The 23,547-nt window shown below is 40.5% G+C and overlaps 2 protein-coding genes and 1 non-coding gene across 3 annotated transcripts; all 3 read right to left on the bottom strand.

The window, feature by feature from the left end:
• Positions 1–379: 379 nt before the first annotated feature.
• Positions 380–1,792, bottom strand: LOC137708115 (mitochondrial uncoupling protein 5). The gene has a single exon (XM_068447111.2). It carries the CDS (start codon positions 1,431–1,433, stop codon positions 480–482), a length of 954 nt encoding a protein of 317 aa, XP_068303212.2. The 5' UTR covers positions 1,434–1,792; the 3' UTR covers positions 380–479.
• A 9,008-nt stretch (positions 1,793–10,800) lies between these two features.
• Positions 10,801–10,882, bottom strand: TRNAS-GCU (transfer RNA serine (anticodon GCU)). The gene has a single exon. It is a non-coding gene; the product is annotated as a tRNA-Ser (tRNA).
• A 2,505-nt stretch (positions 10,883–13,387) lies between these two features.
• Positions 13,388–19,641, bottom strand: LOC148690415 (uncharacterized). The gene has a single exon (XM_088684884.1). It carries the CDS (start codon positions 19,629–19,631, stop codon positions 17,835–17,837), a length of 1,797 nt encoding a protein of 598 aa, XP_088541010.1. The 5' UTR covers positions 19,632–19,641; the 3' UTR covers positions 13,388–17,834.
• Between the last annotated feature and the right edge of the window lie 3,906 nt (positions 19,642–23,547).

The raw sequence follows: 23,547 nt of genomic DNA, 5'->3' as shown, positions 1-23,547 counted from the left end.
TTTTATTTTTAAACTCGTTCATAAAAATTGGAAAATAACACCTATTTACATGAAATTTAAATAGGTATTTGGACAGGGTGATGCAAATGATCAAAACCATGTTAATAAAGTTGTAATAGAAATTTCTAACATTGGTTGTAATAGAATTGTTTTTCCACACTAAACTTTTTATTTTGGATGGACATAAAATTTTCATCGTATTTGGATATCAATATGCACATATTTTTAGTTATTTAACTTATTTTTAATTCAAGGATCAGATATCCAATAACCCCAAAACGCTTCTTTCTTGCTAATCGGGTATCGGATTATTTGCATGGCGAAAAAATTACTCAAAATTATAAATCAATTTAACCCATAAAAAAAATCAATAGCCAAATTCCAAAGGTAAAATTTCATTAATCAATAATAATAGCCATAGTCGAAAATAATAATAATATTATTATTTTTCATCATGGTAATTGGTCGGACTCCGACTCTCAATAGTCCTTAAGCACCTTCCTGATCTGCTCAAGGGTCACAAACAGCACCACAGTGAACGGCCCCTGCCTCGAAATCGTAGGGATGAAGCCCTTGTAAAGGGCCATGGGCCCCTCCGCCCTCACGGTCTTTAGGGCACAGTCGAGGGCCCCAGTGTAGGGCGGGTCCCGCCCAGCCTCCACCTTCATGTTCATAACCCTCGTCTTAATCACGTCGATCGGATTCGAGGCCACGGACGCCACAAACCCCGCCGCGAAACTCGCCGTCACGTGCGTCCCAAGGCCGTCCTTCATCAAGTGCCTATCTAGAATCGCCTCCTTGATCTGGTCGTACGACGCCAGCTGCGACGCCGTCACGATCATAGCGCGGTTCACCGTAAGGCTGGACCCGCGCCACAGACTAAGAACCCCTTCGCTCCTCGCCATCTTGGCAATCGCGTCGATCACGTTCTTGTAGTCGCGGCCGCCGGCCTGCATCCTGACCATGGCCACATCGGCGGGGTTGCCGACGGCGGCTCCGACTCCACCGGCGACAAGCCCGGCAAAAATTTTGCGGGCCAGTGGCAGGTTCCCGGAGTTCGGGTCGGCCCATTTGACTTTCAAAATTTCGTAGAGGCCCATTCGGGTGGTGGAGTACAGAGTCTGGCGGAGAACTGTTGCTGAGACTCCCGAGAACAACGCCTTAACGCCTTCGGTCTGAAAAATTTTGACTCCGACCGAGATTGGACCGGCACGTACGGCGGCCGGTGGGGGCGGCGGGGCAACAAGGGTGGCGGAGTGGGAATTAAAAGCAAAAGCGGGGCGGAGATTGTGGATGGGCTGGGGGGCGGCGGCGCGAGCGGGGTTGCTCTCGCCCTGGAGCTGCATACGGACCTTGATAAGATCCAGAGGGTGGGTGGAGCAGCCGGCGACAATGGAAGCGACGCCTCCCTCGACAAATCCCTTGATACCCATTTTCCAATCGAATCAAAGGTCGAATCTTTTGGGATTTTTTTCCCTTTTTCTGGGATCGTCTGTTAAAAAATGAATGAAAGAATAAAAAAAAATAGGATCAAAATTGAATGGATGGGTTTAGGAGGACCAATTAGGGTTCATATCACTGGAGATTAAGAGGTGGGAGTGGAGGGCAAAGGCAATGGAGGAGGAGTGAGGGACGTTGGGCCTCTGAGACATATGCTGTAAGTAAGTAGCAATGTGTCTGAATGGTTGAGTTGGAGGGTGAGGGCGTTGGGGGTGTACTTATATAGTGGGAAACGGAGAGGAGTACCAAGAAGGAAAGGAAGTGGGGAAGGAGGGGGGAAGGAGATGGGCGAGATGCGCCGTGGCTAGTAAAATTTGGTGGGAGTCATAGCACGCGTTTCGGTTGATTGATGTCTCTGGGACCCTTTTGGTTTGTGCTGCTGCCCTAGATCTAGTAAAACATTCAAACTGCCAAAAATACCCTTCTCCTCTTACAACTTTTAAAAATAACTATTTAGTTAAAAGATTGAAAAGAAACAACTGATGTTGCCGGGCTTTGCCCTCCATTGTACCAAAAAAAAAAAAAAAAAAAGAAACAACTGCATCCCAGCAATGGAAGTTATTCGCCTTTTTGGAATTTTATTGGGTATTAATTAAGCTTGACTTCTAAGCATGACAAAGGGTCAAGCCAAATGGTAGCCCTAGGACAGCCGTCGGTCTGTGCCTCCCAACTTTTTGAGAAATTTTTCCAAGTGACGGGAACACTATGACACGTGGTGTTCCCTCACACATTAGGATTTAACATCTTGAATATCTTTCAATTTTATATTTCAATAAATAAATAAAACTAAATCCTAATGTGTGAGGGAATACCACGTGTCATGGTGTTCCCGTCACTTGGAAAAATTTCTCCAACTTTTTGGGGCACCGGGTCTCCCAACCTTTGAAAATTTGACACGTCATTTTTAATTTGAAATACTGAAAGTTCCTTGTCTTCTGGACGAGTTCTCAATGCATCTACCCCCGCGTTGGACTTTTATTTTATTCTTTATATTCTCGTTTTATTATTTCATTAATACTTGCATATGGAAAGCTTTGAGATTAAAATCATAATATGATTCTTTTATGAAATAAAAAATATAACGTAGGCGCTCCCGAATTCTTTCAATATATTAATATTAACACAATTTATTATGTTGCTTCCTAATGATACGCTGCGTATTATACTATGCATGCACACTTATTTTAAATGATTATAAGTATGTCGACCCAAGTTCAATTCACTCTTCATATTCTAAGGGAGGTGTAGTCAAATGATCATAAGTATAACATTGAAACAAATTCGTAAATTAATGTATGACATTATAACGAATTCATAAGTTGATGTATAACATTGTCATGTTTAAAAGATAAGATGTGAGTATGTTGAAAAATCCAAAGTTGAAGTGCTAAAATGTAATGTACCCTTATTTTACCATATGACTGATATGGGATTCTATTCTTCGACAATAATTATAATTTAATTGCAACAAATCTCGAATTAAAATACTAGACGCATTGTCATAAACATACAACAATATAATTGTTTTGTATTCCAAATAATTTATTCACAAAACGTTATTACAAAAAGTGTGACTTTCGGACTCATATGCTCTTCTTGGTCAACCAAAATTGTATTAGTTTGATTCGTGATTTTCAAATATGGGGAATGCTTGGCCCATTAATATGTGGCGAATCGTTTGGTCCGTCCATGGCCTCTAGAAGTGTTTGGTGCGAAGTTGAACAAATGATCGCACTTGTTCACATTAGATTCTACCATTGACATCACAAAGTTGAAACTCTCTTAGCTCATTCATCTCCATCTAGTTGCTTTTCAATTTTCATTTCTTATTTAACTTTCTCAGAAGAGTCGACGTTCCACCAACGGCTCCAAATTATTTAGATTAATTGTTTCCTGCATGCATCACTCGCCCAAACGTAAAATATCTGATTCCGTGTTCACTACTTACGCCACGAGAATTGTTCTGCCCATCTTCCAGTAGTTTTCATTCCCACTTGAGAGAGAATATTACACATATATTCAGACTGATAACTATAACATCGAAGAAAGTTGAGGTTTTACCGTTAAATTAATTGGTTATGTGAATAATAATTAAACTACTCATAGACATAAATAATGTTCCTTTCTAATGTGGAATTTAAACTCTCAATAGGCCTATTTTCTCACATGTAACAAATTTTCAAACTTAACACGTTACAATAAAAATTGAATGACGTGGGGCACGTTTATTCATTGGAGTTCACACGTAGAATAACATATTCTAACACTACGAAAGAATTGAAATTTCACTATAAAATCTCTGCGCGGCTAAAACTTTAAACTGGTATTAGTTTGACAATTTAGTTTCACTCACGATAAAAGTGTCGGAGGTTAAACTAATATGTGAAAATCAGTATTCACATAACTCTTCTTGTATCGGTCACTTGATCAACGTCGTCCACATGGCATGCTTTATGATAAAAGTAGTATGTGGGCAAACGACAGATCCACCCATGACCCAACATAACAAATATCAAGGATTTCAATTTCTGTGGTCAAACGCTTAATACGGGAATAAAAATCTCATTAGATTTTAGTGGACGTAATTGAAGCTTCGTTCGTATCACATGGCAAAGAAAGTTGAAGTTGGCAAAGAAAGTTGGCAGGGGAGGTAACAACCGAGGCAGGGTACCACTAATTCTCGACCTAATTTGGGATTTTCACAATGAATTGTTTAAAAAATGGGTTTCCGCTCTCCTCTTTAACCTTCTGCACAATTGATTTTTATTTCATTTATTGTTAAAACAAATTTTATAACACGAGTACATTGTTATGTTATTATTTTGTGTTATTGGTACAAGGTTATGTGGGAGCAACGAATATATTCTTTATATTATCATACAGAATGCTATGGTGTCCCGATGTCATCTAAGTCATTCCTTTTTTAATTTTTATTTTATTTTTATGATTTAATATTCATTCAGATAGACAAACAAGAAAGACAGAATTAAAATTTAAAATTTTTATTGGCTTATCTACGGCAATACTTTTCGGTGCTCAATTCCATTCTTAATTTGCCTCCCAAAACTTAAATTTTCTTGCTTTATATGTTGAAACTGAAATTGTGTCACTCCACGACTTAAACAATTCCGCTAAAAGACTGGTGTGACATAAAATGGGACCCCCTTCTTGCTGATATGCATAGATAATAATTTTATTCATTCATAGTAATCATAATTATTCTCGACGAATTTCATATTTTGAAACCATTGCATGATGTCATCTATGCAATTGAAAGAAATATTAAACTCAATAGAGAGAATTACTAAAAATTTTGCAAACCCTAAAACTCAAGTAAGATGTGGGATAGAATAGAAACAAATGTTTTATAGTTAATAATAGAGTATTACAAACCTTTTTGTTCTTTATTCAATAAATTTAGGATTTGGAATGGCTAAATACATGAAATTCAAGAAGAATAGGGAATAACTATGCTAGGGCATAAGTGAAAGACAATTTTTTTTTTTTAAATTAAAAGTAAATGATGGTTTTTAATTTAAATGTTACTGATTTGTGATAGGGTGGTGTTATCCACACACATTTTTTTACCTTCCACACACCCCACTCAATTTTTGGCCGTCAGATCGAATGAATTGAAGAATATCAAATCACATAAATTAATAGGGAGTGTGTGGAAGGTAAAAAAGGGTAGGTGAATAGTACCACCCTTTGTGATAAATAACCATTTAAAATATATACATAATTTTGGGATGAGATCTGTTGGATGAAAAATAGATAATGCTTGAATTTGTTTTAGTTGTTGAGAAGGGTTGCAAAGCAATAGATAGGTGTAATACTAATCTTTTTTTTTTTTTTTTTAAAGTCAGTGTAGGTCTAAGACTACTGTAGTCTTTAACTGCTTCCAAGTCCTTAACTACCTTCACCAGTGGTTGGATGATTCTTATTTGGGTTTAATTCTCTGCTAAGTAGTAATCCTTTATGCCAGATGATATATAGATATCCAGCCTATAAAGAGATTCGGTTGAGTCCTAACAGTGGGATTCATAAAGGATCAGGTTGAGAAATGATTCAGCTGAGTTCTAATTGAAGTAAAATTGTTACAGATCATAATAAGTTTTGATAAGATTCGAATTATTTCAAGAGTCAAGGCTTGTGGCTAATCAGATAAGGAATGAGTCTAATGCATAGGAAGACTAGGTTTCAGAATCCTAGTTCTAGTCGAAGTGACTGAAACCATGTGCATATCGGTTTTGGTTGGTGACAAGATAATGTTAAGAATATCCAAAGAAGCACCGAAGAAGTGTATTTTGTTAGGACTCTACTTCGGCATACTTGGTCATTACAAAACTCACTTTTATAAATAGAAGTGAGTGTGCAACGTGAAAATGACCTTCAACTTAACACATAAACGCTCTGCGTAAAACCTCGCTTTATGCAAGCCTTTCTCACACTCTGAGAAATCACTAACTCATCTAACTTCGTCACCACACCTTCAATTTGGGGTAACATCATTGTGTTGACAATGTTGACAACCGGCGACATTTTTAGTTTGGATTAATAACATTGAAATCGTAGAATTAGGCGATCGAGAATTATATAATGTTTAGATTAATATCACTACTTCAAGTTTGACTGATTATCTATCCAAGTCTCAGCTGGCAATGAGTTTTTGATTCTTTCACCGAACGAGGTCACTTCACTAGCTTCCAACCAAGTGAAGTGTTCTATGATTGGTTATTCCCAGGTGCATTTCAGAATTCGGCATTCTGACGGCTGAACAATGTTTACTATCAAAACACTTATCTCTTTTGAGTATTTGTGTCCTTATAATCTGATATTGATTCGGCACCCATATATTTTCACAAATATAGTTAAGGTAGCCGAACCTGGTGCAGGAGATCCTGAACTTCGCAGTGACTAGCAACCTTGTCTTTAGGTTCTAGAGCCTAGAGCCCAAATCCAAGATGTGTTCCTTCCTTGTCTATCACTCGAGTACAAAAGTCAGCATCGCATTTGAAACCACCACCACATACATTCTACTCGTCGAACGAGCTTGATCAGCGGTTGACAGACCTACAAACACTAAAAGATATAATTCGCTTATTAATTGCTCAGCCTACATGCCACATAGGCTTTATAGTTTTTAGGGTCAACAGTTGTGTTAATTTTTGCATGTTGAGGAAGAATATTTCCATCACAGGCCACTCTGTCATTGTCTGATTTCTGGTTGTCTGATCTCACTCAAAATTATATATTCACTCACTTTCTATTCTGCCTGAGAAAGGGAATATGTTTGATCGGTTTCATAAGTAACTGTTATCCGCCTGACTTGGCTTGACTTGATGCAGCTCTACTTTACGTTGATTGGCTTATTCTTGCTTATTCTTCTCTTTTGACTTTTTAGTATCTTTTTTTCCTATGCAAAAATAAATGCAGGCATATGGTTCCTCCTAATTTAATTTACTAACATGTTTTTTCCACATGGAATACTATTTTAACAAGAATTGGATCCCACTTCGCCTTAATCAGCCTGTGAACGGCTTTATGAGAAATTTTATAATAAAATGGGACAATGTGTGATATATTTTGAGTTTTAAAGTGTTAAGACCAACTCCAACCTTGGAGTAAGTCTCAACATTTCCCTTATATTCCCCTCCCATTTCATTCCAACCCTTGTGCTAAAATTGAGTTATGTGTTAAAACTAAAAAAAAAAAAGCCAAATTCCAGCCAAGATATAGGCCAAAATTAGTGGTGGAGCTCACATGTGAGAGTGAGAAAGAGGAATTGAAGCTTACCTGCCAGGCAAGGACGCGTGTACGCGTGGCACGCGCCAAGCCCAACAGGTCTTCTAACCCCCCCTATGTGGCCATGTTGGCCACTTGTCGACAACAAGAATGAGCCTAATAGCTCTTTTGCTTAATCCTAAGGCACAAATTCAAATGGACCAACGGTCCAGATTCATATGTGTGTTTGTTTGTTTTATTTATATTTATAATTTCATTGAATCCAATGGCTGGTATCTAATATGATCGAATCCAACAGTATAAAAAGAGATCTAACGGCCCAAATTTAAATCCAACAACTAAAATAATTAAAAAAATTATTTAACTTAAAATTAGTGATATTGAATATCGAAATCTAAATATTTTAAGGTTAAAATGTTCATAAAATTAAATTAGGATACTGTACATAATTCTTTTCAAAAAAATTCAGTTAAAAATAAAATTAGCCTAAATTTATTCTTTTAAGAACTTTGGGCTAAAAAATTTAACTCAGAAGGGTTGGAGGAGAAAAATTATTTTTGGGTTGAAACCTAAATTTTCTGAGCCAAAAATTATAGGTTTTACTCCAAGGGTTGATCTAATAAGAATGAAATCGAGTTTTATTTGTAGTAAACAAGTCTTTTTAATTTTTAAGTTTTAAACGTGGTTCATATTTTTGTTGTTATTGTTGTAGGCCTATTAGCTCAGCTGGTTAGAGCATTATGCTGATAGCGTGTTGTAGGCTTCTGGATCAAGTTTCCTCTTTTGGATGGGCCTCTCTTCGGTAGACCTTGGGCCCGTGGTAGGGCTTGCCGCCCTTTCCCAAGGCAACGACGGGATCTCTGTCGATTATGGCTGCTAGAAGTTATTGCATACGCTTCAAGCGCGACGTTCGAGCCAGTAGGTCGAGCTTGATGATTCTTCATCAAAAGCTAGTTTTTCTTTTCAATGAGAAGTAGAACAGATATCAAATCCAAAAATTTGGATAACTTTTGTGCCCTATATTGTTGCTGCAGGACAATATTGGTGGCATTGAAGGTCGAATAGGTATTCTCCAGGAGATCCTGTTCGATTAAGTCCTTGTTACAGAACTTAAGTAGTGATCAGATTCTACAAACTTCAGAGTTGTATTCATTCACAAACTTAAAGTCTTGGAAGCGTAAATGTTGTAAGTCGTATCTTGCTTTAGGTAAGAAGATGTCTTTCTGGTGATCAATGTGATCCGCCAGTGTAAGCCAGAGGGTACGGGGATCCTCCTCTTCGAGGTACTTGATTTGCAATGCATCATGGATGTGTCTTCAGATGAAGATCATAGCAGTAGCTTTCTGAGCTTCATTGAGAGGTGCACCATCGGTTGGTTCCTCGATGGTAGCTCTAAGACTCTTTGCAGTAAGATGGAGCTTCACGTGTTGAACCCACTTCAGGTAGTTTCTTCCGGAGACTTCCAGAGCGGTGAAATCAAGATTATTCAAGTTCGACATGTCCCTAAACAAAGGGTACAAAAACGTGGTTAGTCATATGGAAAGCCATAGACATATATTGTAGAACAGTCGGGTTCTATAGACATATATTGGTTTAATTTATGCATGAAAGCTACATGTTTCATGTGGTAAGTTTTGAATGAAAACTTCGGGTTTCAAAGGCCCTAAATTCGAAACTACAGGCTTGATTTAGTTATGAACGTTTAGGTCATATAGGGGTACTTGCAAGAACACATAATACAATATACAATAAAGTGTAGTGGGTTTGTGGATTGCTTCAGGAACCCAAGCATGAGTGCTTTAGGACTACAAAAGATAGTCAACGGTTCAAAGAAAACAAAATAATTTATTGAATCGTTAATGCCAAAAAGTGAGTTTCATGTCAATAATTTTGGATTAACTGTCAGATTAGTGGACTGTTGATCACTTTAAAATGCCAAAAATTAGTATTGGATTCGAAAAACCATAGCCCAAACACAGTGGGCATAGGTGCCGTGAGTAAGGCAAAGCCCTAAAGAGTTTATTAGGCTCAGGTGGCTACTAAGAGCAGCCTAAATCATGGTTGCAGGCCGTGGGCGGATCTGGGTAAGCCCAGCCGTAAAGGCTGGCATTTTATGTGGACCGGGTCAGACGCACAGGGCAAGCCCAAAGGCTTGCTGGTGTGCAAGGAACCGCAGCTGGGTTTCGAGCCTTGGACCGCAGGGACAAGCCCAACCCTATGGGCTAGCTGATGGTGTGGGCCGTAGCTAAATCTAAGCCCAGCTGCTGGCGTGGGTCGAGACTAAAAACCAGTCCAGCAAGCCAATGAGGTTGTTACAGAAGGGCTGGGGCTTCAGGCCCATGTTAGGGACAAACCCAGCATGCTTCTGGCATGCGGGTTGAGTTGGGTTTGGACTAGGGCTCCAGGCCCGTGTGGTAGCCAATCCAGGCCGAGGCCTGGTTGAGTTCCGAGAGAAACAGTAAGCCTAGAGGGCTGCGTGCTAGGTCTAAGGCGTCGAAGACGCTGTCCCAAGGTCTGCCGGCACACGATTGGGCTTCAGGCCAACACAGTGGTGCTACGGCGGTGCCGCAAAAATCCCAGATTTTTGTTTTGTTTTGTTTTCGAATTTTAGGGTTAAAAACCCTAATTGATTTTATATTAATTTTAATTCTTTGACTCACAATTCCACATAGGATAAATGCGTAATGCATGAACAATTATATATATTGACAAAATATATGAACATATATGCGATATATATAATTGGAAGGAAAATATAAATATAAGGGATTCATGCATAATGAGAATGTTTTCATCCTTCAAGGTTTTTTCAAATATCTTAATTTATTTTAGAACCTGATTGATAGAAAACAATTGAAAGCCTTTGAATTTGTGGAAGATAGCCTCCTCCTAAGATCCCTCACTTCCTTAGTTTCTGACAAGCTGAATTGTATAAAGGACAAAGAGGGAAAGGGGGCTGGTGGCAACAAGAGAGAAGAGAGATTTAATTTTGAGGTGTGTGTTGTATCATCCCCTTATGTCTTTATTTATAGTGATAGGATATGTAGAATCCTTACCCTTTTAGGATTACATCTTTAAATTGGTAATTAACTCCTAATAAGAATAAACTAATTACTTTTAAATATACTATGATTTACACAATTACGTTCTTAATATGAAAGGAGGACAACAGTTATTTATATATCACTTGTCGCGCATAAAATATCTGCAACATCTATGGGGTCAAGCAGTCAGTCGAACAGAGAATCTGTGGGGTCAAGCAGTCAGTCGAACAAGAAATTTTTCCAAGTGCCGGGTACACATGACACTTGGTGTTCCCTCACCTATTAGCATTTAGTTTTATTTATTTATTGAAAAATAAGATTGAAGGATATCCAAGATGTCAAATGCTAATAGGTGGGGAACACCAAGTGTCATGTGTATCCGGCACTTGGAAAAATTTCTCTAGTCGAACAGAGAATCTGTGGGGTCAAGCAGTCGAACTGCACGCTAAATTGGCGGATTTTCTTTGTGTGGAACCAAGCGCAGGAAAAAAAGATATAAAAAAAAATGAAACGACGCCTGAGAGATTCGAACTCTCGCGGGGAAACCCCATGTACTTAGCAGGCACACGCCTTAACCACTCGGCCAAAGCGTCACTTATTGGTATGTGGTGCTGCTTGGTTATATATATTACAACGCAATTATAGGACCTGACCAGCCGAAAGGCTTTTAGAAACCTAAATTCCAAAACTGTTCGTCGCTTTAGATGAAAAATGATAACACAATAAAGCAAAATAATTGACTTAAAAAAAGAAGAAATAGAGCAGAAGAAAATAGCAAATGGTTCATCTGGCCGACATGAAAACAACAAAAGAACGTCATGTGGGATTTTTTTTTTGTTGAACAAATTATATTATCTACACTAAAAAATAAGTTAACAATAATGTGGTTCAAATTCACATTTGGCGATAATCGAACCTAAGACCTCTCACTTACAAGTGAAGAGAAATACCACTAGACCGTAATATTAAATGACCATCTAAAGAAGGCTTTTGTTACCTCAAGTTATTTTAAGCCCGTCATAGATCCCCACGTAACAAAGTTTTGTGTTTTTTAGGGACCATTTCGACATAAAGACAACTTAAGTTATAACCTTTCAACAATAAATGATATTCTAACCCCAAGCGGTTGGTCTAGTGGAAACCGAAAAAAGGTTTTAAACCCCTAATCCTAGGTTGAATTCCCACAAATGCTTTCATTAGGACCACTGACTCTGGTTAGACGTATCGTTTGACGCGGGGCCAAAGTAATGCCGCTTCATGTGTTACAAGATTTGCATAAGAGGTAATTAGTCTATCATCTGTGTGTGATGAAACCCCTCATATATTAAAAAAATGATATTCTATTTTAATTTGGTATTAAACTTGTCGTCCAACCTCTAGTGCTCAAATGGGTTTTGACACTCATGAAGTTGTCTCAGATTATATTATATGCCTATATCATGTAAGTTTTCTTTGTCATTTCAAATGATCCTTTTGCTAAGTATTAATGCGTGATACTATGAGGGGTATAATTAACTTGTCCATCTCAGGGTTATCTCTCTCATCATGTAACCTATCACAAGACATGGAAAATACTTAGATAAAAGGATAGTCGCTTAGTACTAAAGATAGTCACTTAGTACTATAGTTTAATGATATTCATCTTCACCTTTAAATGAGAGGCCTTAAGTTCGATTATCATGGAAACTAAATTCGAAAAAAATTATTATGGTTAATTCATTATGAAATTTAGCCCACTTTCTCACCACTTATTGTAAATAGTATTCGTATGCATTCAACTAAAAGATAGTCAAACGATAACAAAAAAAAGTCTTTCAAGTCTCGTTATGTGTGAGAAAGAGAGAATGCATACACCCTTCATCATGAGGTATAATTAGGAACCAGATCCCCTCCTGAGCAAAGGATCCAGCTCGTTGAAATTCGATCAAACGGTTACAAACAGAGAGTTCCTTTAAAAGTCATAATAATTGCAGCCGTTAGATTAAATTTCAACGGGCATTGTGATTTGCTTAGGAAACTCAGCCTCTTAAGCTCATGAGGGAATCCGGCTGCTTATAAGTAGGTGCGTAAAAGCAGGATTATCGATCTATGGCTAAGCGATGCCAATCCATAGTTAATTTCCATTTGCTACAGATAATATCAATTTGTAAGCAAATATCGGTCCAATCACGTGCAGCCGACGACCCAACAAGCTCAGCAACTTGGGTTTAGTTGGTCTGATTCATCTCATAGAGCAATCACTCCACTGGAATTAATATTTCATAGTTTTCTAGTTGATTCGGTTCTTTGTGGATCTGTTAAAGAATGGTTCTTGCTGCTCCTTTAAAATCACCATTTGGCGTTTGACTTTATGTGCATGGTGGTGTGGCATTTGTGGCAAGAGAGGAATGATAGAATTTGGAAGGGGAAGCACGGGTCTCCAGCTGTGGTGGCTCAGCCTGCGGTGGCCTGGTTGCAGGAGTTCCAGGTCGCGGCGGAGCTCATAACTGCTGCTCACAAAAGGCGTCCTCGAGACGGGCTTAGGGATGGTGCTGCTGCGGTCCTGGAGGGGGTGGCGGAGGACTGGGTACGGTTGAATGTGGATGGTGCGACCCAATTGCAGAATTAGGTGGGTGGGGCTGGGGCGGTTCTCCGGGATGGGCAGGGATCCTTTGTGGCAGCAGCGGCATGTTTCCTCCCTACGGTGTCGTCGGCCCTCCAAGCAGAAATGCTAGCGATCAAGCATGGTGTGGAGCTCGCCCATTAGCTTGGCTATCAGAAGGTTCTAGTTCAGAGTGACTCCTCCCAAGCAATTTCCATCATTAATTCTTGTGTGGATCGTGCGTCGGCTATGGATTTGTTAGCGGGGGATGTCCTACACATTGCAGATTCGTTTACTGCTTCCAAATTTATTTCCATTTCCAGGAATAATAATAGTATTGCTCATTGTTTGGCAAAGGTGGCATTGCCCATTGAGACAAGACTAGTTTGGGTGTTATTCTGGATCTCCTCATCCAAGATGCTTTGTAATTTTCTCAAGTTAATGATATTGTTTTCCTTTCAAAAAAAAAAAAAAAAAAAATTAATGCGGTTTGTATTATGTTGGCCATGCAGCTTGCTTCTGAAGTTTTGAGCCACTTTTTTATTTTCTTTTTATCAAAGGTTACTTTATTAACACAACACAGCTAATTACACAAATTGAGGCCCAAATATAATAATCACACAAGCAAAAGAATGGACCCAAATGTCCAAAACTAAAAAGCACAGAAGCTAAACCTAATTGCTTCATTCCAAAGACACCGCCGAAAGAAGATTGTGAACACGAAAGATTCCTTGAAACAAGAAATCAGAATAAACGTGTACAAAATAATATTTTTGTGTTTATGATTTTGGGGTTACGATCTCTCTAATTTGGTCCTCTGATTCGATCTCCGTAAGATGTAGATTTGTTGATCCAAGGGCCGTTGAGGCTTGATCTTGGATGAACAGTTGTAAGTTTCTTCAAGGGCCTTCAGGGCTTGATCTTGAATGTTGATGGATGAGCGGATCTTCAAGGGCTTTTGGGCTTGATCTTGAAGAACGGTTGGTTTTCTTCAAGGGCCGTCGAGGCTTGATCTTGAATGAACAGCTGGTTTTCTTCAAGGGCTTTTGGGCTTGATCTTGAAGAATAGATGTGTGGATTTGTTGAGGTTGTTGATCCAAAGGGCCGTTGGGGCTTGATCTTAGGATGAACGGATGATGAATGATGAACACTTTCTTCAAGGGGCCGTCGGGGCTTGATCTTGAGTAATGGTGGGAGTTCTTCAAGGGCCGTTGGGGCTTGATCTTGAGGGAGGATTTGACGAAGAACGAAGAGAGCTTTCTTGATCCTTCGGGATTTGCTTGAAAGCTTTAGAGTTTCAAAGCTTCAAGGATTTGGGGAATTCTCTTCCAATTTGGGAGTAGAGAAATGTATTTGTGAATTCCTTGATGCTTGATACCTTGATGGAGAAGCCTATTTATAGGCTTTGAGAATGAATCACCACCACAAAATATTTTTTTCCTTTCCAAGCACCTTTGCCTAATTTTCCCACTTAATGCAATATTGAAATTGAAGTGGTCTAACTTATGGCCTAATTTCCCACTTAATGCAATATTGAAATTGAAGTGGTGTAACTTATGGCCTAATTTCCCACTTAATGCAATATTGAAATTGAAGTGGTGTAACTTATGGCCTAATTTCCCACTTAATACCATTTTAAACTTGAAATGTGTATGCTTTGTCATTGCCCAAATGAGAAAAACTTACTTTGATCCGTAATGGATTGAAGTGTGCTTACCTTGTCATTGCCCAACATGAGAAGAAAAACTTGTTTTGATCCTCAATGGATTGAAATGTACTTGCCTTGTCATTACCCAAAATGAGAAGAAAAACTTGTTTAATCCTTCAAGGGTATTTCTTCCTATTTTGTTGAGTCACACGCCATGTGTACAATTTGTACAACACATGGCGTATGCCATGTATGCCTTGACACGTCAAAACTTTAATGCATTGGTGAACATTTGTTTTACTGAAATTTCGATGTCTACAAATGCCCCCACTTCAAGGCGCGTCGTAGACATGTGCTTGTCACGTGTAGAAGATGCGTTTTGAAGTCCCTTAATGTAAATGTCAACCCAAGGGCCGTCGAGGCTTGATCTTGAATTGGGCTGGAAATTTCTTCAAGGGCCATTGAGGCTTGATCTTGAGTTTGACTGGAAGATTTTCTGGTTTCCTCCAATCGTTGATTTTCCACAGGCTTAGTCTTGAACTGGGCTGGAAATTTCTTCAAGGGCCATCGAGGCTTGATCTTGAGTTCGACTGGAAGATTTTCTGGTTTCCTCCAATCGTTGATTTTCCACAGGCTTAGTCTTGAACTGGGCTGGAAATTTCTTCAAGGGCCATCGAGGCTTGATCTTGAGTTCGACTGGAAGATTTTCTGGTTTCCTCCAATCGTTGATTTTCCACAAGCTTAGTCTTGAACTGGGCTGGAAATTTCTTCAAGGGCCATCGAGGCTTGATCTTGAGTTCGACTGGAAGATTTTCTGGTTTCCTCCAATCGTTGATTTTCCTTTGTGCTACTCTTGAACTGGGCAGCAAATTTCTTCAAGGGCCATCGAGGCTTGATCTTGAGTTCGACTGGAAGATTTTCTGGTTTCCTCCAATCGTTGATTTTCCTTTGTGCTACTCTTGAACTGGGCAGCAGGATTCTTTTGGTCTCCCCCGAAGGTCTGAGCTTTACTCCTTTTTTCTGTTTCTTTGTTCAATCTCTCCAATTCGTATTGAAGAGGGTTAGAGGATAGCTCAGCATATGCAGTTGTTGCTTGTCTCCACATGCTTCAATGTATCATTTTCACTTGCCTTACTTGCTCCCCTTTGCAGAAGTGGTCCCTTCTCTGGAAGTGTATCAACCGTTGAAGATGACTACTCGAGAGCAACGCTAGGTAAGCAACCAGGGAATAGATTCCAGGCAGTCGGTTCCAGATCGGAAGACTGACTCCAAGTGCCGGCTGATTGCTTCTTTCACTTTGCCATGCGAGTAAGAACAAGGACAAAGGAAAAGACAAGGAAAAAGCATGATATGAGATACCTTTGCTTTCGACCTTGATGATATGAGATACCTTTGCTTTTGAAGAAGCGGCGAATGGATCAGCACATGTATTTGTTGTGCTTGTCTCCACATACTTCAATCTACCGTTTCCTCCTGGGTCATCTGTACTCCAGGCATCTGGTATCTTCTTTGGGGAAGAAGAAAAAATTGAGTATTTCGAAAGGCTTTGCTGGGAGTGCGCCCTCAGAGGTAAGGAAGAGTTGGGCATTTTTTTTTTTTCAGGTCTGCCTTGCCATAAAAGATGAAGGTCGACATATATAGGGATTTCCCAATAGCAAGTGGTGGTTATGTTCTTTTACCCTTGTCGACAAACGTCTCTTCGATTTTTTAACAAGCGTCTCTTCGATTTCTGAGCGAGTGCCTCTTCGAAAAAGTAGTCACGGGTGCGGCTCTGTCACCACGCTTGTTGGCAAAGGCGCGTAGTTGGGATGATAACCTTCACGTGTTTTCAACTTTGTCAGAGATCTTTTGACAAAGTTGAACGCGTTATCTGAAAAGCCGCGAAAGCGTCGCCGAACTTCACACAGGAAAATCCGATTTTTTGAATCGGTGGTCGTGTCGCCTTGGCTTTTTATAGAGGTATCGATTACCTCCAACATGCACACTTTGAAGATCGCCCGTTTGTGAAAATCGTCTTCGGCCCTTTCTGATTTTACTCCATCCACCTTTCTCTTTTAACCTTTTGACAATGGCTAACCCGTCTAACATTTGCTTAGATTTGAGTCTCAGCAGTGATCCGAGTGCGCCGCGTCAGGTAAATGTATGGTGCCCTTCTTTCTTATCTTCTAATGGCCCTTTGACAGGTGAAGATTCTGTGATGAAGGACGCAACAACAGCTACGATAGTAGCTAGGAACTTCCTCACTCCAAAAGATAGTAGGCTGCTTTCAGAACGGTCCGATGAGTTGGCCGTTCAAGAGTCCCTAACTCTCAGTGTTCAGTGCGCAGGCTCTGTGTCCAACATGGGCCAACGCCTACTTGCTCGATCCCGCCAAGTGGAATCATTGATGGCGGAGGTGGAAACTCTTAAGCAAGAGATCAAACAGCTTAAGCACGAGAATAGAAGTTTGCATGTGCTTGCAAATAACTATTCGACGGGCATGAAGAGGAAGCTTGATGAGCTGCAAGAATCCAGTGGTCGAATTCAAAGTGACCGTCAAAGTGACCGTCAAAGGCTTGCTGCTTTTTTCCAGAGGCACCTTTTTCCTGGCTCATCTAGCGTTCCACCAAGTATTGAGGCCTCTTCTTTGATGCCTCCCGCTTCTGTAGTTTTCCCAAGTAGTGGGGCTTCACGTGAACAACCTTTATGAAAGCTCCATCTCTCTTTTTTTTTTTTTTTTTTTTTTTTTTTTTTTTTTGTACGCACTTGTAATTTCTCGGAGATCAATGAACATGCTTTACTTATTTAGTGTATTGTGCTAAATACAGATAAAACATATACATCACCAAGATGTGTTATTTCCTTTTTTTTTTTTTTTTTTTTTTTTTTTTTTTTGATGATGTGACTGTACTTGAAGTTTTGAAGTTTCAAGTTGCCTACGTACCCTTGGTTGAGGAGGGATCAAGTCATGATGTAGTTCAAATGAGTGATGGTTTTGATGATGATTTTGCCGTACACAGTTTATGCTCTTGCGGGCCAGGAGCGTTTTGGTGCCGTTTGCAGTTTCAACTCGTGCAGACAATGAGCTTTTGTTGTCACCTTTTAGGCTCGTGCGAACGAGGAGCTTGTGGTGTCGTTTGCAGTTTCAACTCGTGCAGACAAGGAGCTTTTGTTGTCACCTTTTAGGCTCGTGCGAACGAGGAGCTTTTGGTTGTCGCCTTTTAGGCTCGTGCGAACGAGGAGCTTGTGGTGTCGTTTGCAGTTTCAACTCTTGCAGACAAGGAGCTTTTGTTGTCACCTTTTAGGCTCGTGCGAACGAGGAGCTTGTTTGAATTTGTCAAACGATCTTAGAGAGGCATTCCTTGCAATCTTCATAGCAAGGAGTCTTGACTGAGTGATTGAAGAAGTCTTCTGGGAAGAAATCGCGCATCGTGATGGCAACGGACGATCTTTGTGTCATAATTTCATCATCCTCAACATTTTCATGTAGCTTTGAAGGTTGACGGTAGCTGCTTTGCCCCCTTTCCGATTGGTGAACTTGTGGAGGAGACCTATGTTTCTTGTGCATTTTCTTTGGAGTGACATAAGTCCATCCTTCAACTTCACTTGACTTGACTGACATGGTTTTGGAGCATGCCCCCAGCGGTTGAGGTGAAGATTTTGAGTTCAAAGAGCCAGAAGTGACGGTGGTATAGTTTGACTTCACCACATCATTAAGGTCTAGCTCGATGATCCCTTTCTGAGCTAACTTCATGATGAGATCTTTTAGCACAAAGCACTTTTCCGTCGGATGACCAATGAAGCGGTGGAATTTACAGTACCTTGGACTGTCAGTACGGTTCATCTCTTCCGGCCGTTTGCACTCAGGTAGGTCGATCACCTTTTTGTCAAGCAAGTTTTTCAACATGGCAACCACGTCAGAGTCGGCGAATGGATAAGTCTTCTCCTCAAGCTCCTTCAAAGTGCGTCTACGTATCTCTTGATCACGAAAAGCTTCGGTTTGAATCGCCTTGCCTCGTGTATGGGTTTTGACTAGAGTTGTGTTGACCGTCATTGCTTCCTTGGTGGGTTTCCACGCAGCCTTATCCACCTTGGGCCCCAAAACTTTGTCATTCTTGTAGTCGGCGATCTGTTCTTTCTTCCCATGACGGGTGATGCTTAACTCCATATCATGGGCGCGGGTGGCTAACTCCTCAAATGTTCGTGGTTTGATGCCTTGAAGGATGTAGTGTAGTCCCCACTGCATGCCTTGAACGCACATCTCAATGGCAGAGGTTTCAGAAAGCCGATCTTTACAATCCAAACTTAAGGAGCGCCATCTATTTATGTAGTTGATGACAGGTTCATCTCTCCACTGTTTCGTACTGGTCAGCTCTAGCATGCTTACAGTACGACGAGTGCTGTAGAAACGGTTGAGGAATTCCCTTTCTAGCTGGTCCCAACTGTTGATAGACTCGGGTTCGAGGTCGGTGTACCAGTCAAAAGCATTACTTTTCAGCGAACGTACGAACTGTTTGACAAGGTAGTCTCCCTCTGTCCCAGCATTGTTGCAAGTTTCAATGAAATGGGCGACATGTTGCTTCGGGTTGCCTTTTCCATCGAACTGCATGAATTTTGGGGGCTGATAACCCCTTGGCATCTTCAAAGCATCAATCTTCTTGGAGTAAGGCTTTGAGTACAGTACGGAGTCATGCGAACTTCCTTCGTACTGTGTCTTGACAGTGCTTGCGATCATCTCCTGTAGCTGCTGGATAGAGAGAGATTCCATGAACGCCGTTGCTTGGTCTAGCTTCAGCTTCTCTTCGACTTTCTCCACTGGAGGCTCCTCTTCTTCGTCGACTTCTTTCTTTAATGGACCAACATTTGGGTCGACTTTCATGTCGAGATGCGCATCTAGTTGGTTGATGAGTGCGGCGATCTGCAAATCCTTTTCTTCCACAGTCTGTGTAAGCTTTGCAATTGCTTCGCTCATTTGAGCCAGTTGTTCTTCAATAGAGGTGACACCGATGGTCATGACTTGTGCAACCAATAGACACGACTTTCCTTCAGACATCCATAGTGCTGATGAAGAACCCCATTGGCCGTTTTCGGGTGTCATCTTGTGCGCCTCAATAGCATGCTTTGGTGCCCCCATCAAGGTCAGGTGGATGACCGACTCGCGCCTTTGATGCTGCTCTTGCTTGCTTAGCAATACCAACTTTGCAGCGGCATGTTGAGAAGTGGTTGTGGCACCAATGGATACTCCATTTGCGGCGGAAGTGCTTATGCTTCTTCCCTTGGTGGTTGCAAGAACGGCTTGTCCCTTGCTTGATGCCATTGATTTTGGAGGTGTGCTTTGGTTGTTGTCAACTCCGTAACCATGCTCCTTCAACTTCTTTTGAGTTTTGGTGAGGTCACGATCTTTGTCGTTGACGGTGTTTGAAACCATCTTTCCAAGATTTGACGAGAAAGCAAAGTCATGCCTAGCCTTTGACATGAGTTCGTAGGCATTTGGGTTAAAGCCTTCTTCGGTCTTCTTAGTTGGAAGAGAGCTTGGTTTCACTTTGACGCTATGCTGTGCCTCCAGACGGTTGATGAGTCCGGCGGTTTGCAAGTTTTTCTCCTCTGCAGTCTTTATCAGCCTTGCAACTGTTTCCTTCATCTGAACCAGCTGTTTTTCAATGGAGGTAGTGCCGATAGTCATGACTTGTTCTTTGTTTGAAGCCATGGACTGTGCTTGAATATCTTGAACGGAGACAGAGATGAAAGGTAGAGATTATCCCACCGGGCGTGCCAAATTTGTGAACACGAAAGATTCCTTGAAACAAGAAACCAGAATAAACGTGTACAAAATAATATTTTTGTGTTTATGATTTTGGGGTTATGATCTCTCTAATTTGGTCCTCTGATTCGATCTCCGTAAGATGTAGATTTGTTGATCCAAGGGCCGTTGAGGCTTGATCTTGGATGAACAGTTGTAAGTTTCCTCAAGGGCCTTCAGGGCTTGATCTTGAATGTTGATGGATGAGCGGATCTTCAAGGGCTTTTGGGCTTGATCTTGAAGAACGGTTGGTTTTCTTCAAGGGCCGTCGAGGCTTGATCTTGAATGAACAGCTGGTTTTCTTCAAGGGCTTTTGGGCTTGATCTTGAATGAACAGTTGGTTTTCTTCAAGGGCTTTTGGGCTTGATCTTGAAGAATAGATGTGTGGATTTGTTGAGGTTGTTGATCCAAAGGGCCGTTGGGGCTTGATCTTAGGATGAACGGATGATGAATGATGAACACTTTCTTCAAGGGGCCGTCGGGGCTTGATCTTGAGTAATGGTGGGAGTTCTTCAAGGGCCGTTGGGGCTTGATCTTGAGGGAGGATTTGACGAAGAACGAAGAGAGCTTTCTTGATCCTTCGGGATTTGCTTGAAAGCTTTAGAGTTTCAAAGCTTCAAGGATTTGGGGAATTCTCTTCCAATTTGGGAGTAGAGAAATGTATTTGTGAATTCCTTGATGCTTGATACCTTGATGGAGAAGCCTATTTATAGGCTTTGAGAATGAATCACCACCACAAAATATTTTTTTCCTTTCCAAGCACCTTTGCCTAATTTTCCCACTTAATGCAATATTGAAATTGAAGTGGTCTAACTTATGGCCTAATTTCCCACTTAATGCAATATTGAAATTGAAGTGGTCTAACTTATGGCCTAATTTCCCACTTAATGCAATATTGAAATTGAAGTGGTGTAACTTATGGCCTAATTTCCCACTTAATGCAATATTGAAATTGAAGTGGTGTAACTTATGGCCTAATTTCCCACTTAATACCATTTTAAACTTGAAATGTGTATGCTTTGTCATTGCCCAAATGAGAAAAACTTACTTTGATCCGTAATGGATTGAAGTGTGCTTACCTTGTCATTGCCCAACATGAGAAGAAAAACTTGTTTTGATCCTCAATGGATTGAAATGTACTTGCCTTGTCATTACCCAAAATGAGAAGAAAAACTTGTTTAATCCTTCAAGGGTATTTCTTCCTATTTTGTTGAGTCACACGCCATGTGTACAATTTGTACAACACATGGCGTATGCCATGTATGCCTTGACACGTCAAAACTTTAATGCATTGGTGAACATTTGTTTTACTGAAATTTCGATGTCTACAAAGATCTCTTACTCACGGAGAGAAAAGTCAAATAAGGGTTTGTTTGATATGTTATAAGTCACTAGTGTGACAGTAATTGTTTTGTTTTTGGTATTGACAACTATATATTAATTCATAATTAATATTGGATCCCAATATTTATTTTAATAAGTATAAGATGTCACTAAACGAAATAGCCATGAACTTTGGGTCACTGAGAAACTTCATGAAGTGAGTTGCAAATAGGCCTGGGCATCAATCTGGCCGAAGCCGAACTGACCAAGTCGGCCTATCTGTAGAGTAGTGGCCAGTTTGATTTGGTTTGGTTATAGTTTTGAGTGACCTATTTTTGCTAATTCATATGCAAGCAAATTGGCATCACTATACATACCGAACTTGAACATCCTCCAAATGATAAATTGACCTCCTCAATTGAATCTAAAGATGCCGGCTTGGCCGCCCTCCCAACAACTGAATTGAAAGTTAGCAGAGCTCTAATATTCAGTGTACTCGACCTTACAGACGAATGCGTGACATTTTTGTCCCAGCCATAATTTGCATGGACACCCACGTGCACAAGATCAACACAAGCAGTGTTATTGTCTTGCAAACACGGCTAGTAGGCCTGTTCATCAGCAAAACCTCCATGCCTTCAGACAATTCTACAACTGTCGGTCGAAAATTTGTCAAGTCTTCAGCTTGAACATGGGTTTTACTCAACAAACCCTATTTAAAAAATCAACTAAAATCCTCTTGAATAATGGCTAGACCACCTGGATTATAAAAATTAATACCCAAATCGAAACTAGAGGAACAATATTTAACAGTGGTAGAGCCACATAGAGACAAAGAGACACTGTACAACGCACCGTTATGTTGTATAATGTCTCTTTGGCGTGCATTGTACAATATCTCTTTGGCTCTTTTTACCGAGGTTGGGTGCCTAAGGACAGAAGTGGGGTGCCAAAACAACCCATGTGTGTAAAAGCCATCAAGGCTACAACTATATATAAAAACTGACATATCTCCCCAACCTAATCCAATAAATGACTGAGTTGAAGTTGGGCTGGGTTAGGGCAGGGTTTTAACTAAAAAAAAAAAAAACCCGCTTGATCAGGTTCGTGTTGGACATGAATGAGGTGGGTTGGTCCAACCCAAATTGCACCCTTAGTGTGAACTTGTTGACCCTAAAAACTACCAAGCTTACGTGGCGCGCATGCTGAGTAATTAATAAGCTAAGTACGTCATTCGGTTGTGTGTGGGGCGTGCTAACTCGTCAGCCGAGGAGTAAAATGTGTTGATGTTGCGTTGTGCGCGCTGTTGACTTCTTGATCTTGCGACTATGGCCGAGGAAGGAACACATATCCGCCTTCAGGTTCTAGAGCCTGAAGACAAGGTTGCTAGTCTTGCGAAGTTCAATATCAAATTCAGCTTTCAATGTGCCAAATGTAGTAACCTGCAACACCTCACTTCGCCAAGAAGGCTAATGAGATGACCTCTGCCAATAAGGATTTGAAAATCCTTCTCGACTGATACTTGGATAGATAACCAGTCGGCCTCAACGCAGTGCTGTTTATCCAAACTGAAGGTGCTCTGCGGTCGGCTGATTCTACGGCAACAGTGTTGTTTATCTAAACTGAAGATGTTCGTTGGTTGCCTTCATAGTGCTGTTTATCCAAACTGAAGATGTGTCGGCAGGAAAAAGAAAATAAAAATCTCAAGGTTGTTGAGAGGTTTCGTGTAGAGTGAGAGTTTACGTATGGCAGTTTGTGTGTTGAATTTGAGGCCTCTCACTTGTTGCAACGCACCTTGTATTTACAGCATTCATATCTTCTACTGGGCACGGCCAGATAATTTTGTAGAGTCCAACTACAACTCTAATTTGTGGAACTGAACTTGATCCGCATTAGAAACTAAGGCATATCCTTCAAATTGATCCGT

The sequence above is a fragment of the Pyrus communis genome, chromosome 15 (assembly GCF_041283825.1).
Source record: "Pyrus communis isolate YQ-2024b chromosome 15, ASM4128382v1, whole genome shotgun sequence".
Classification (NCBI taxonomy): Eukaryota; Viridiplantae; Streptophyta; class Magnoliopsida; order Rosales; family Rosaceae; genus Pyrus; species Pyrus communis.
This window is presented reverse-complemented; position numbering and strand designations above follow the sequence as displayed.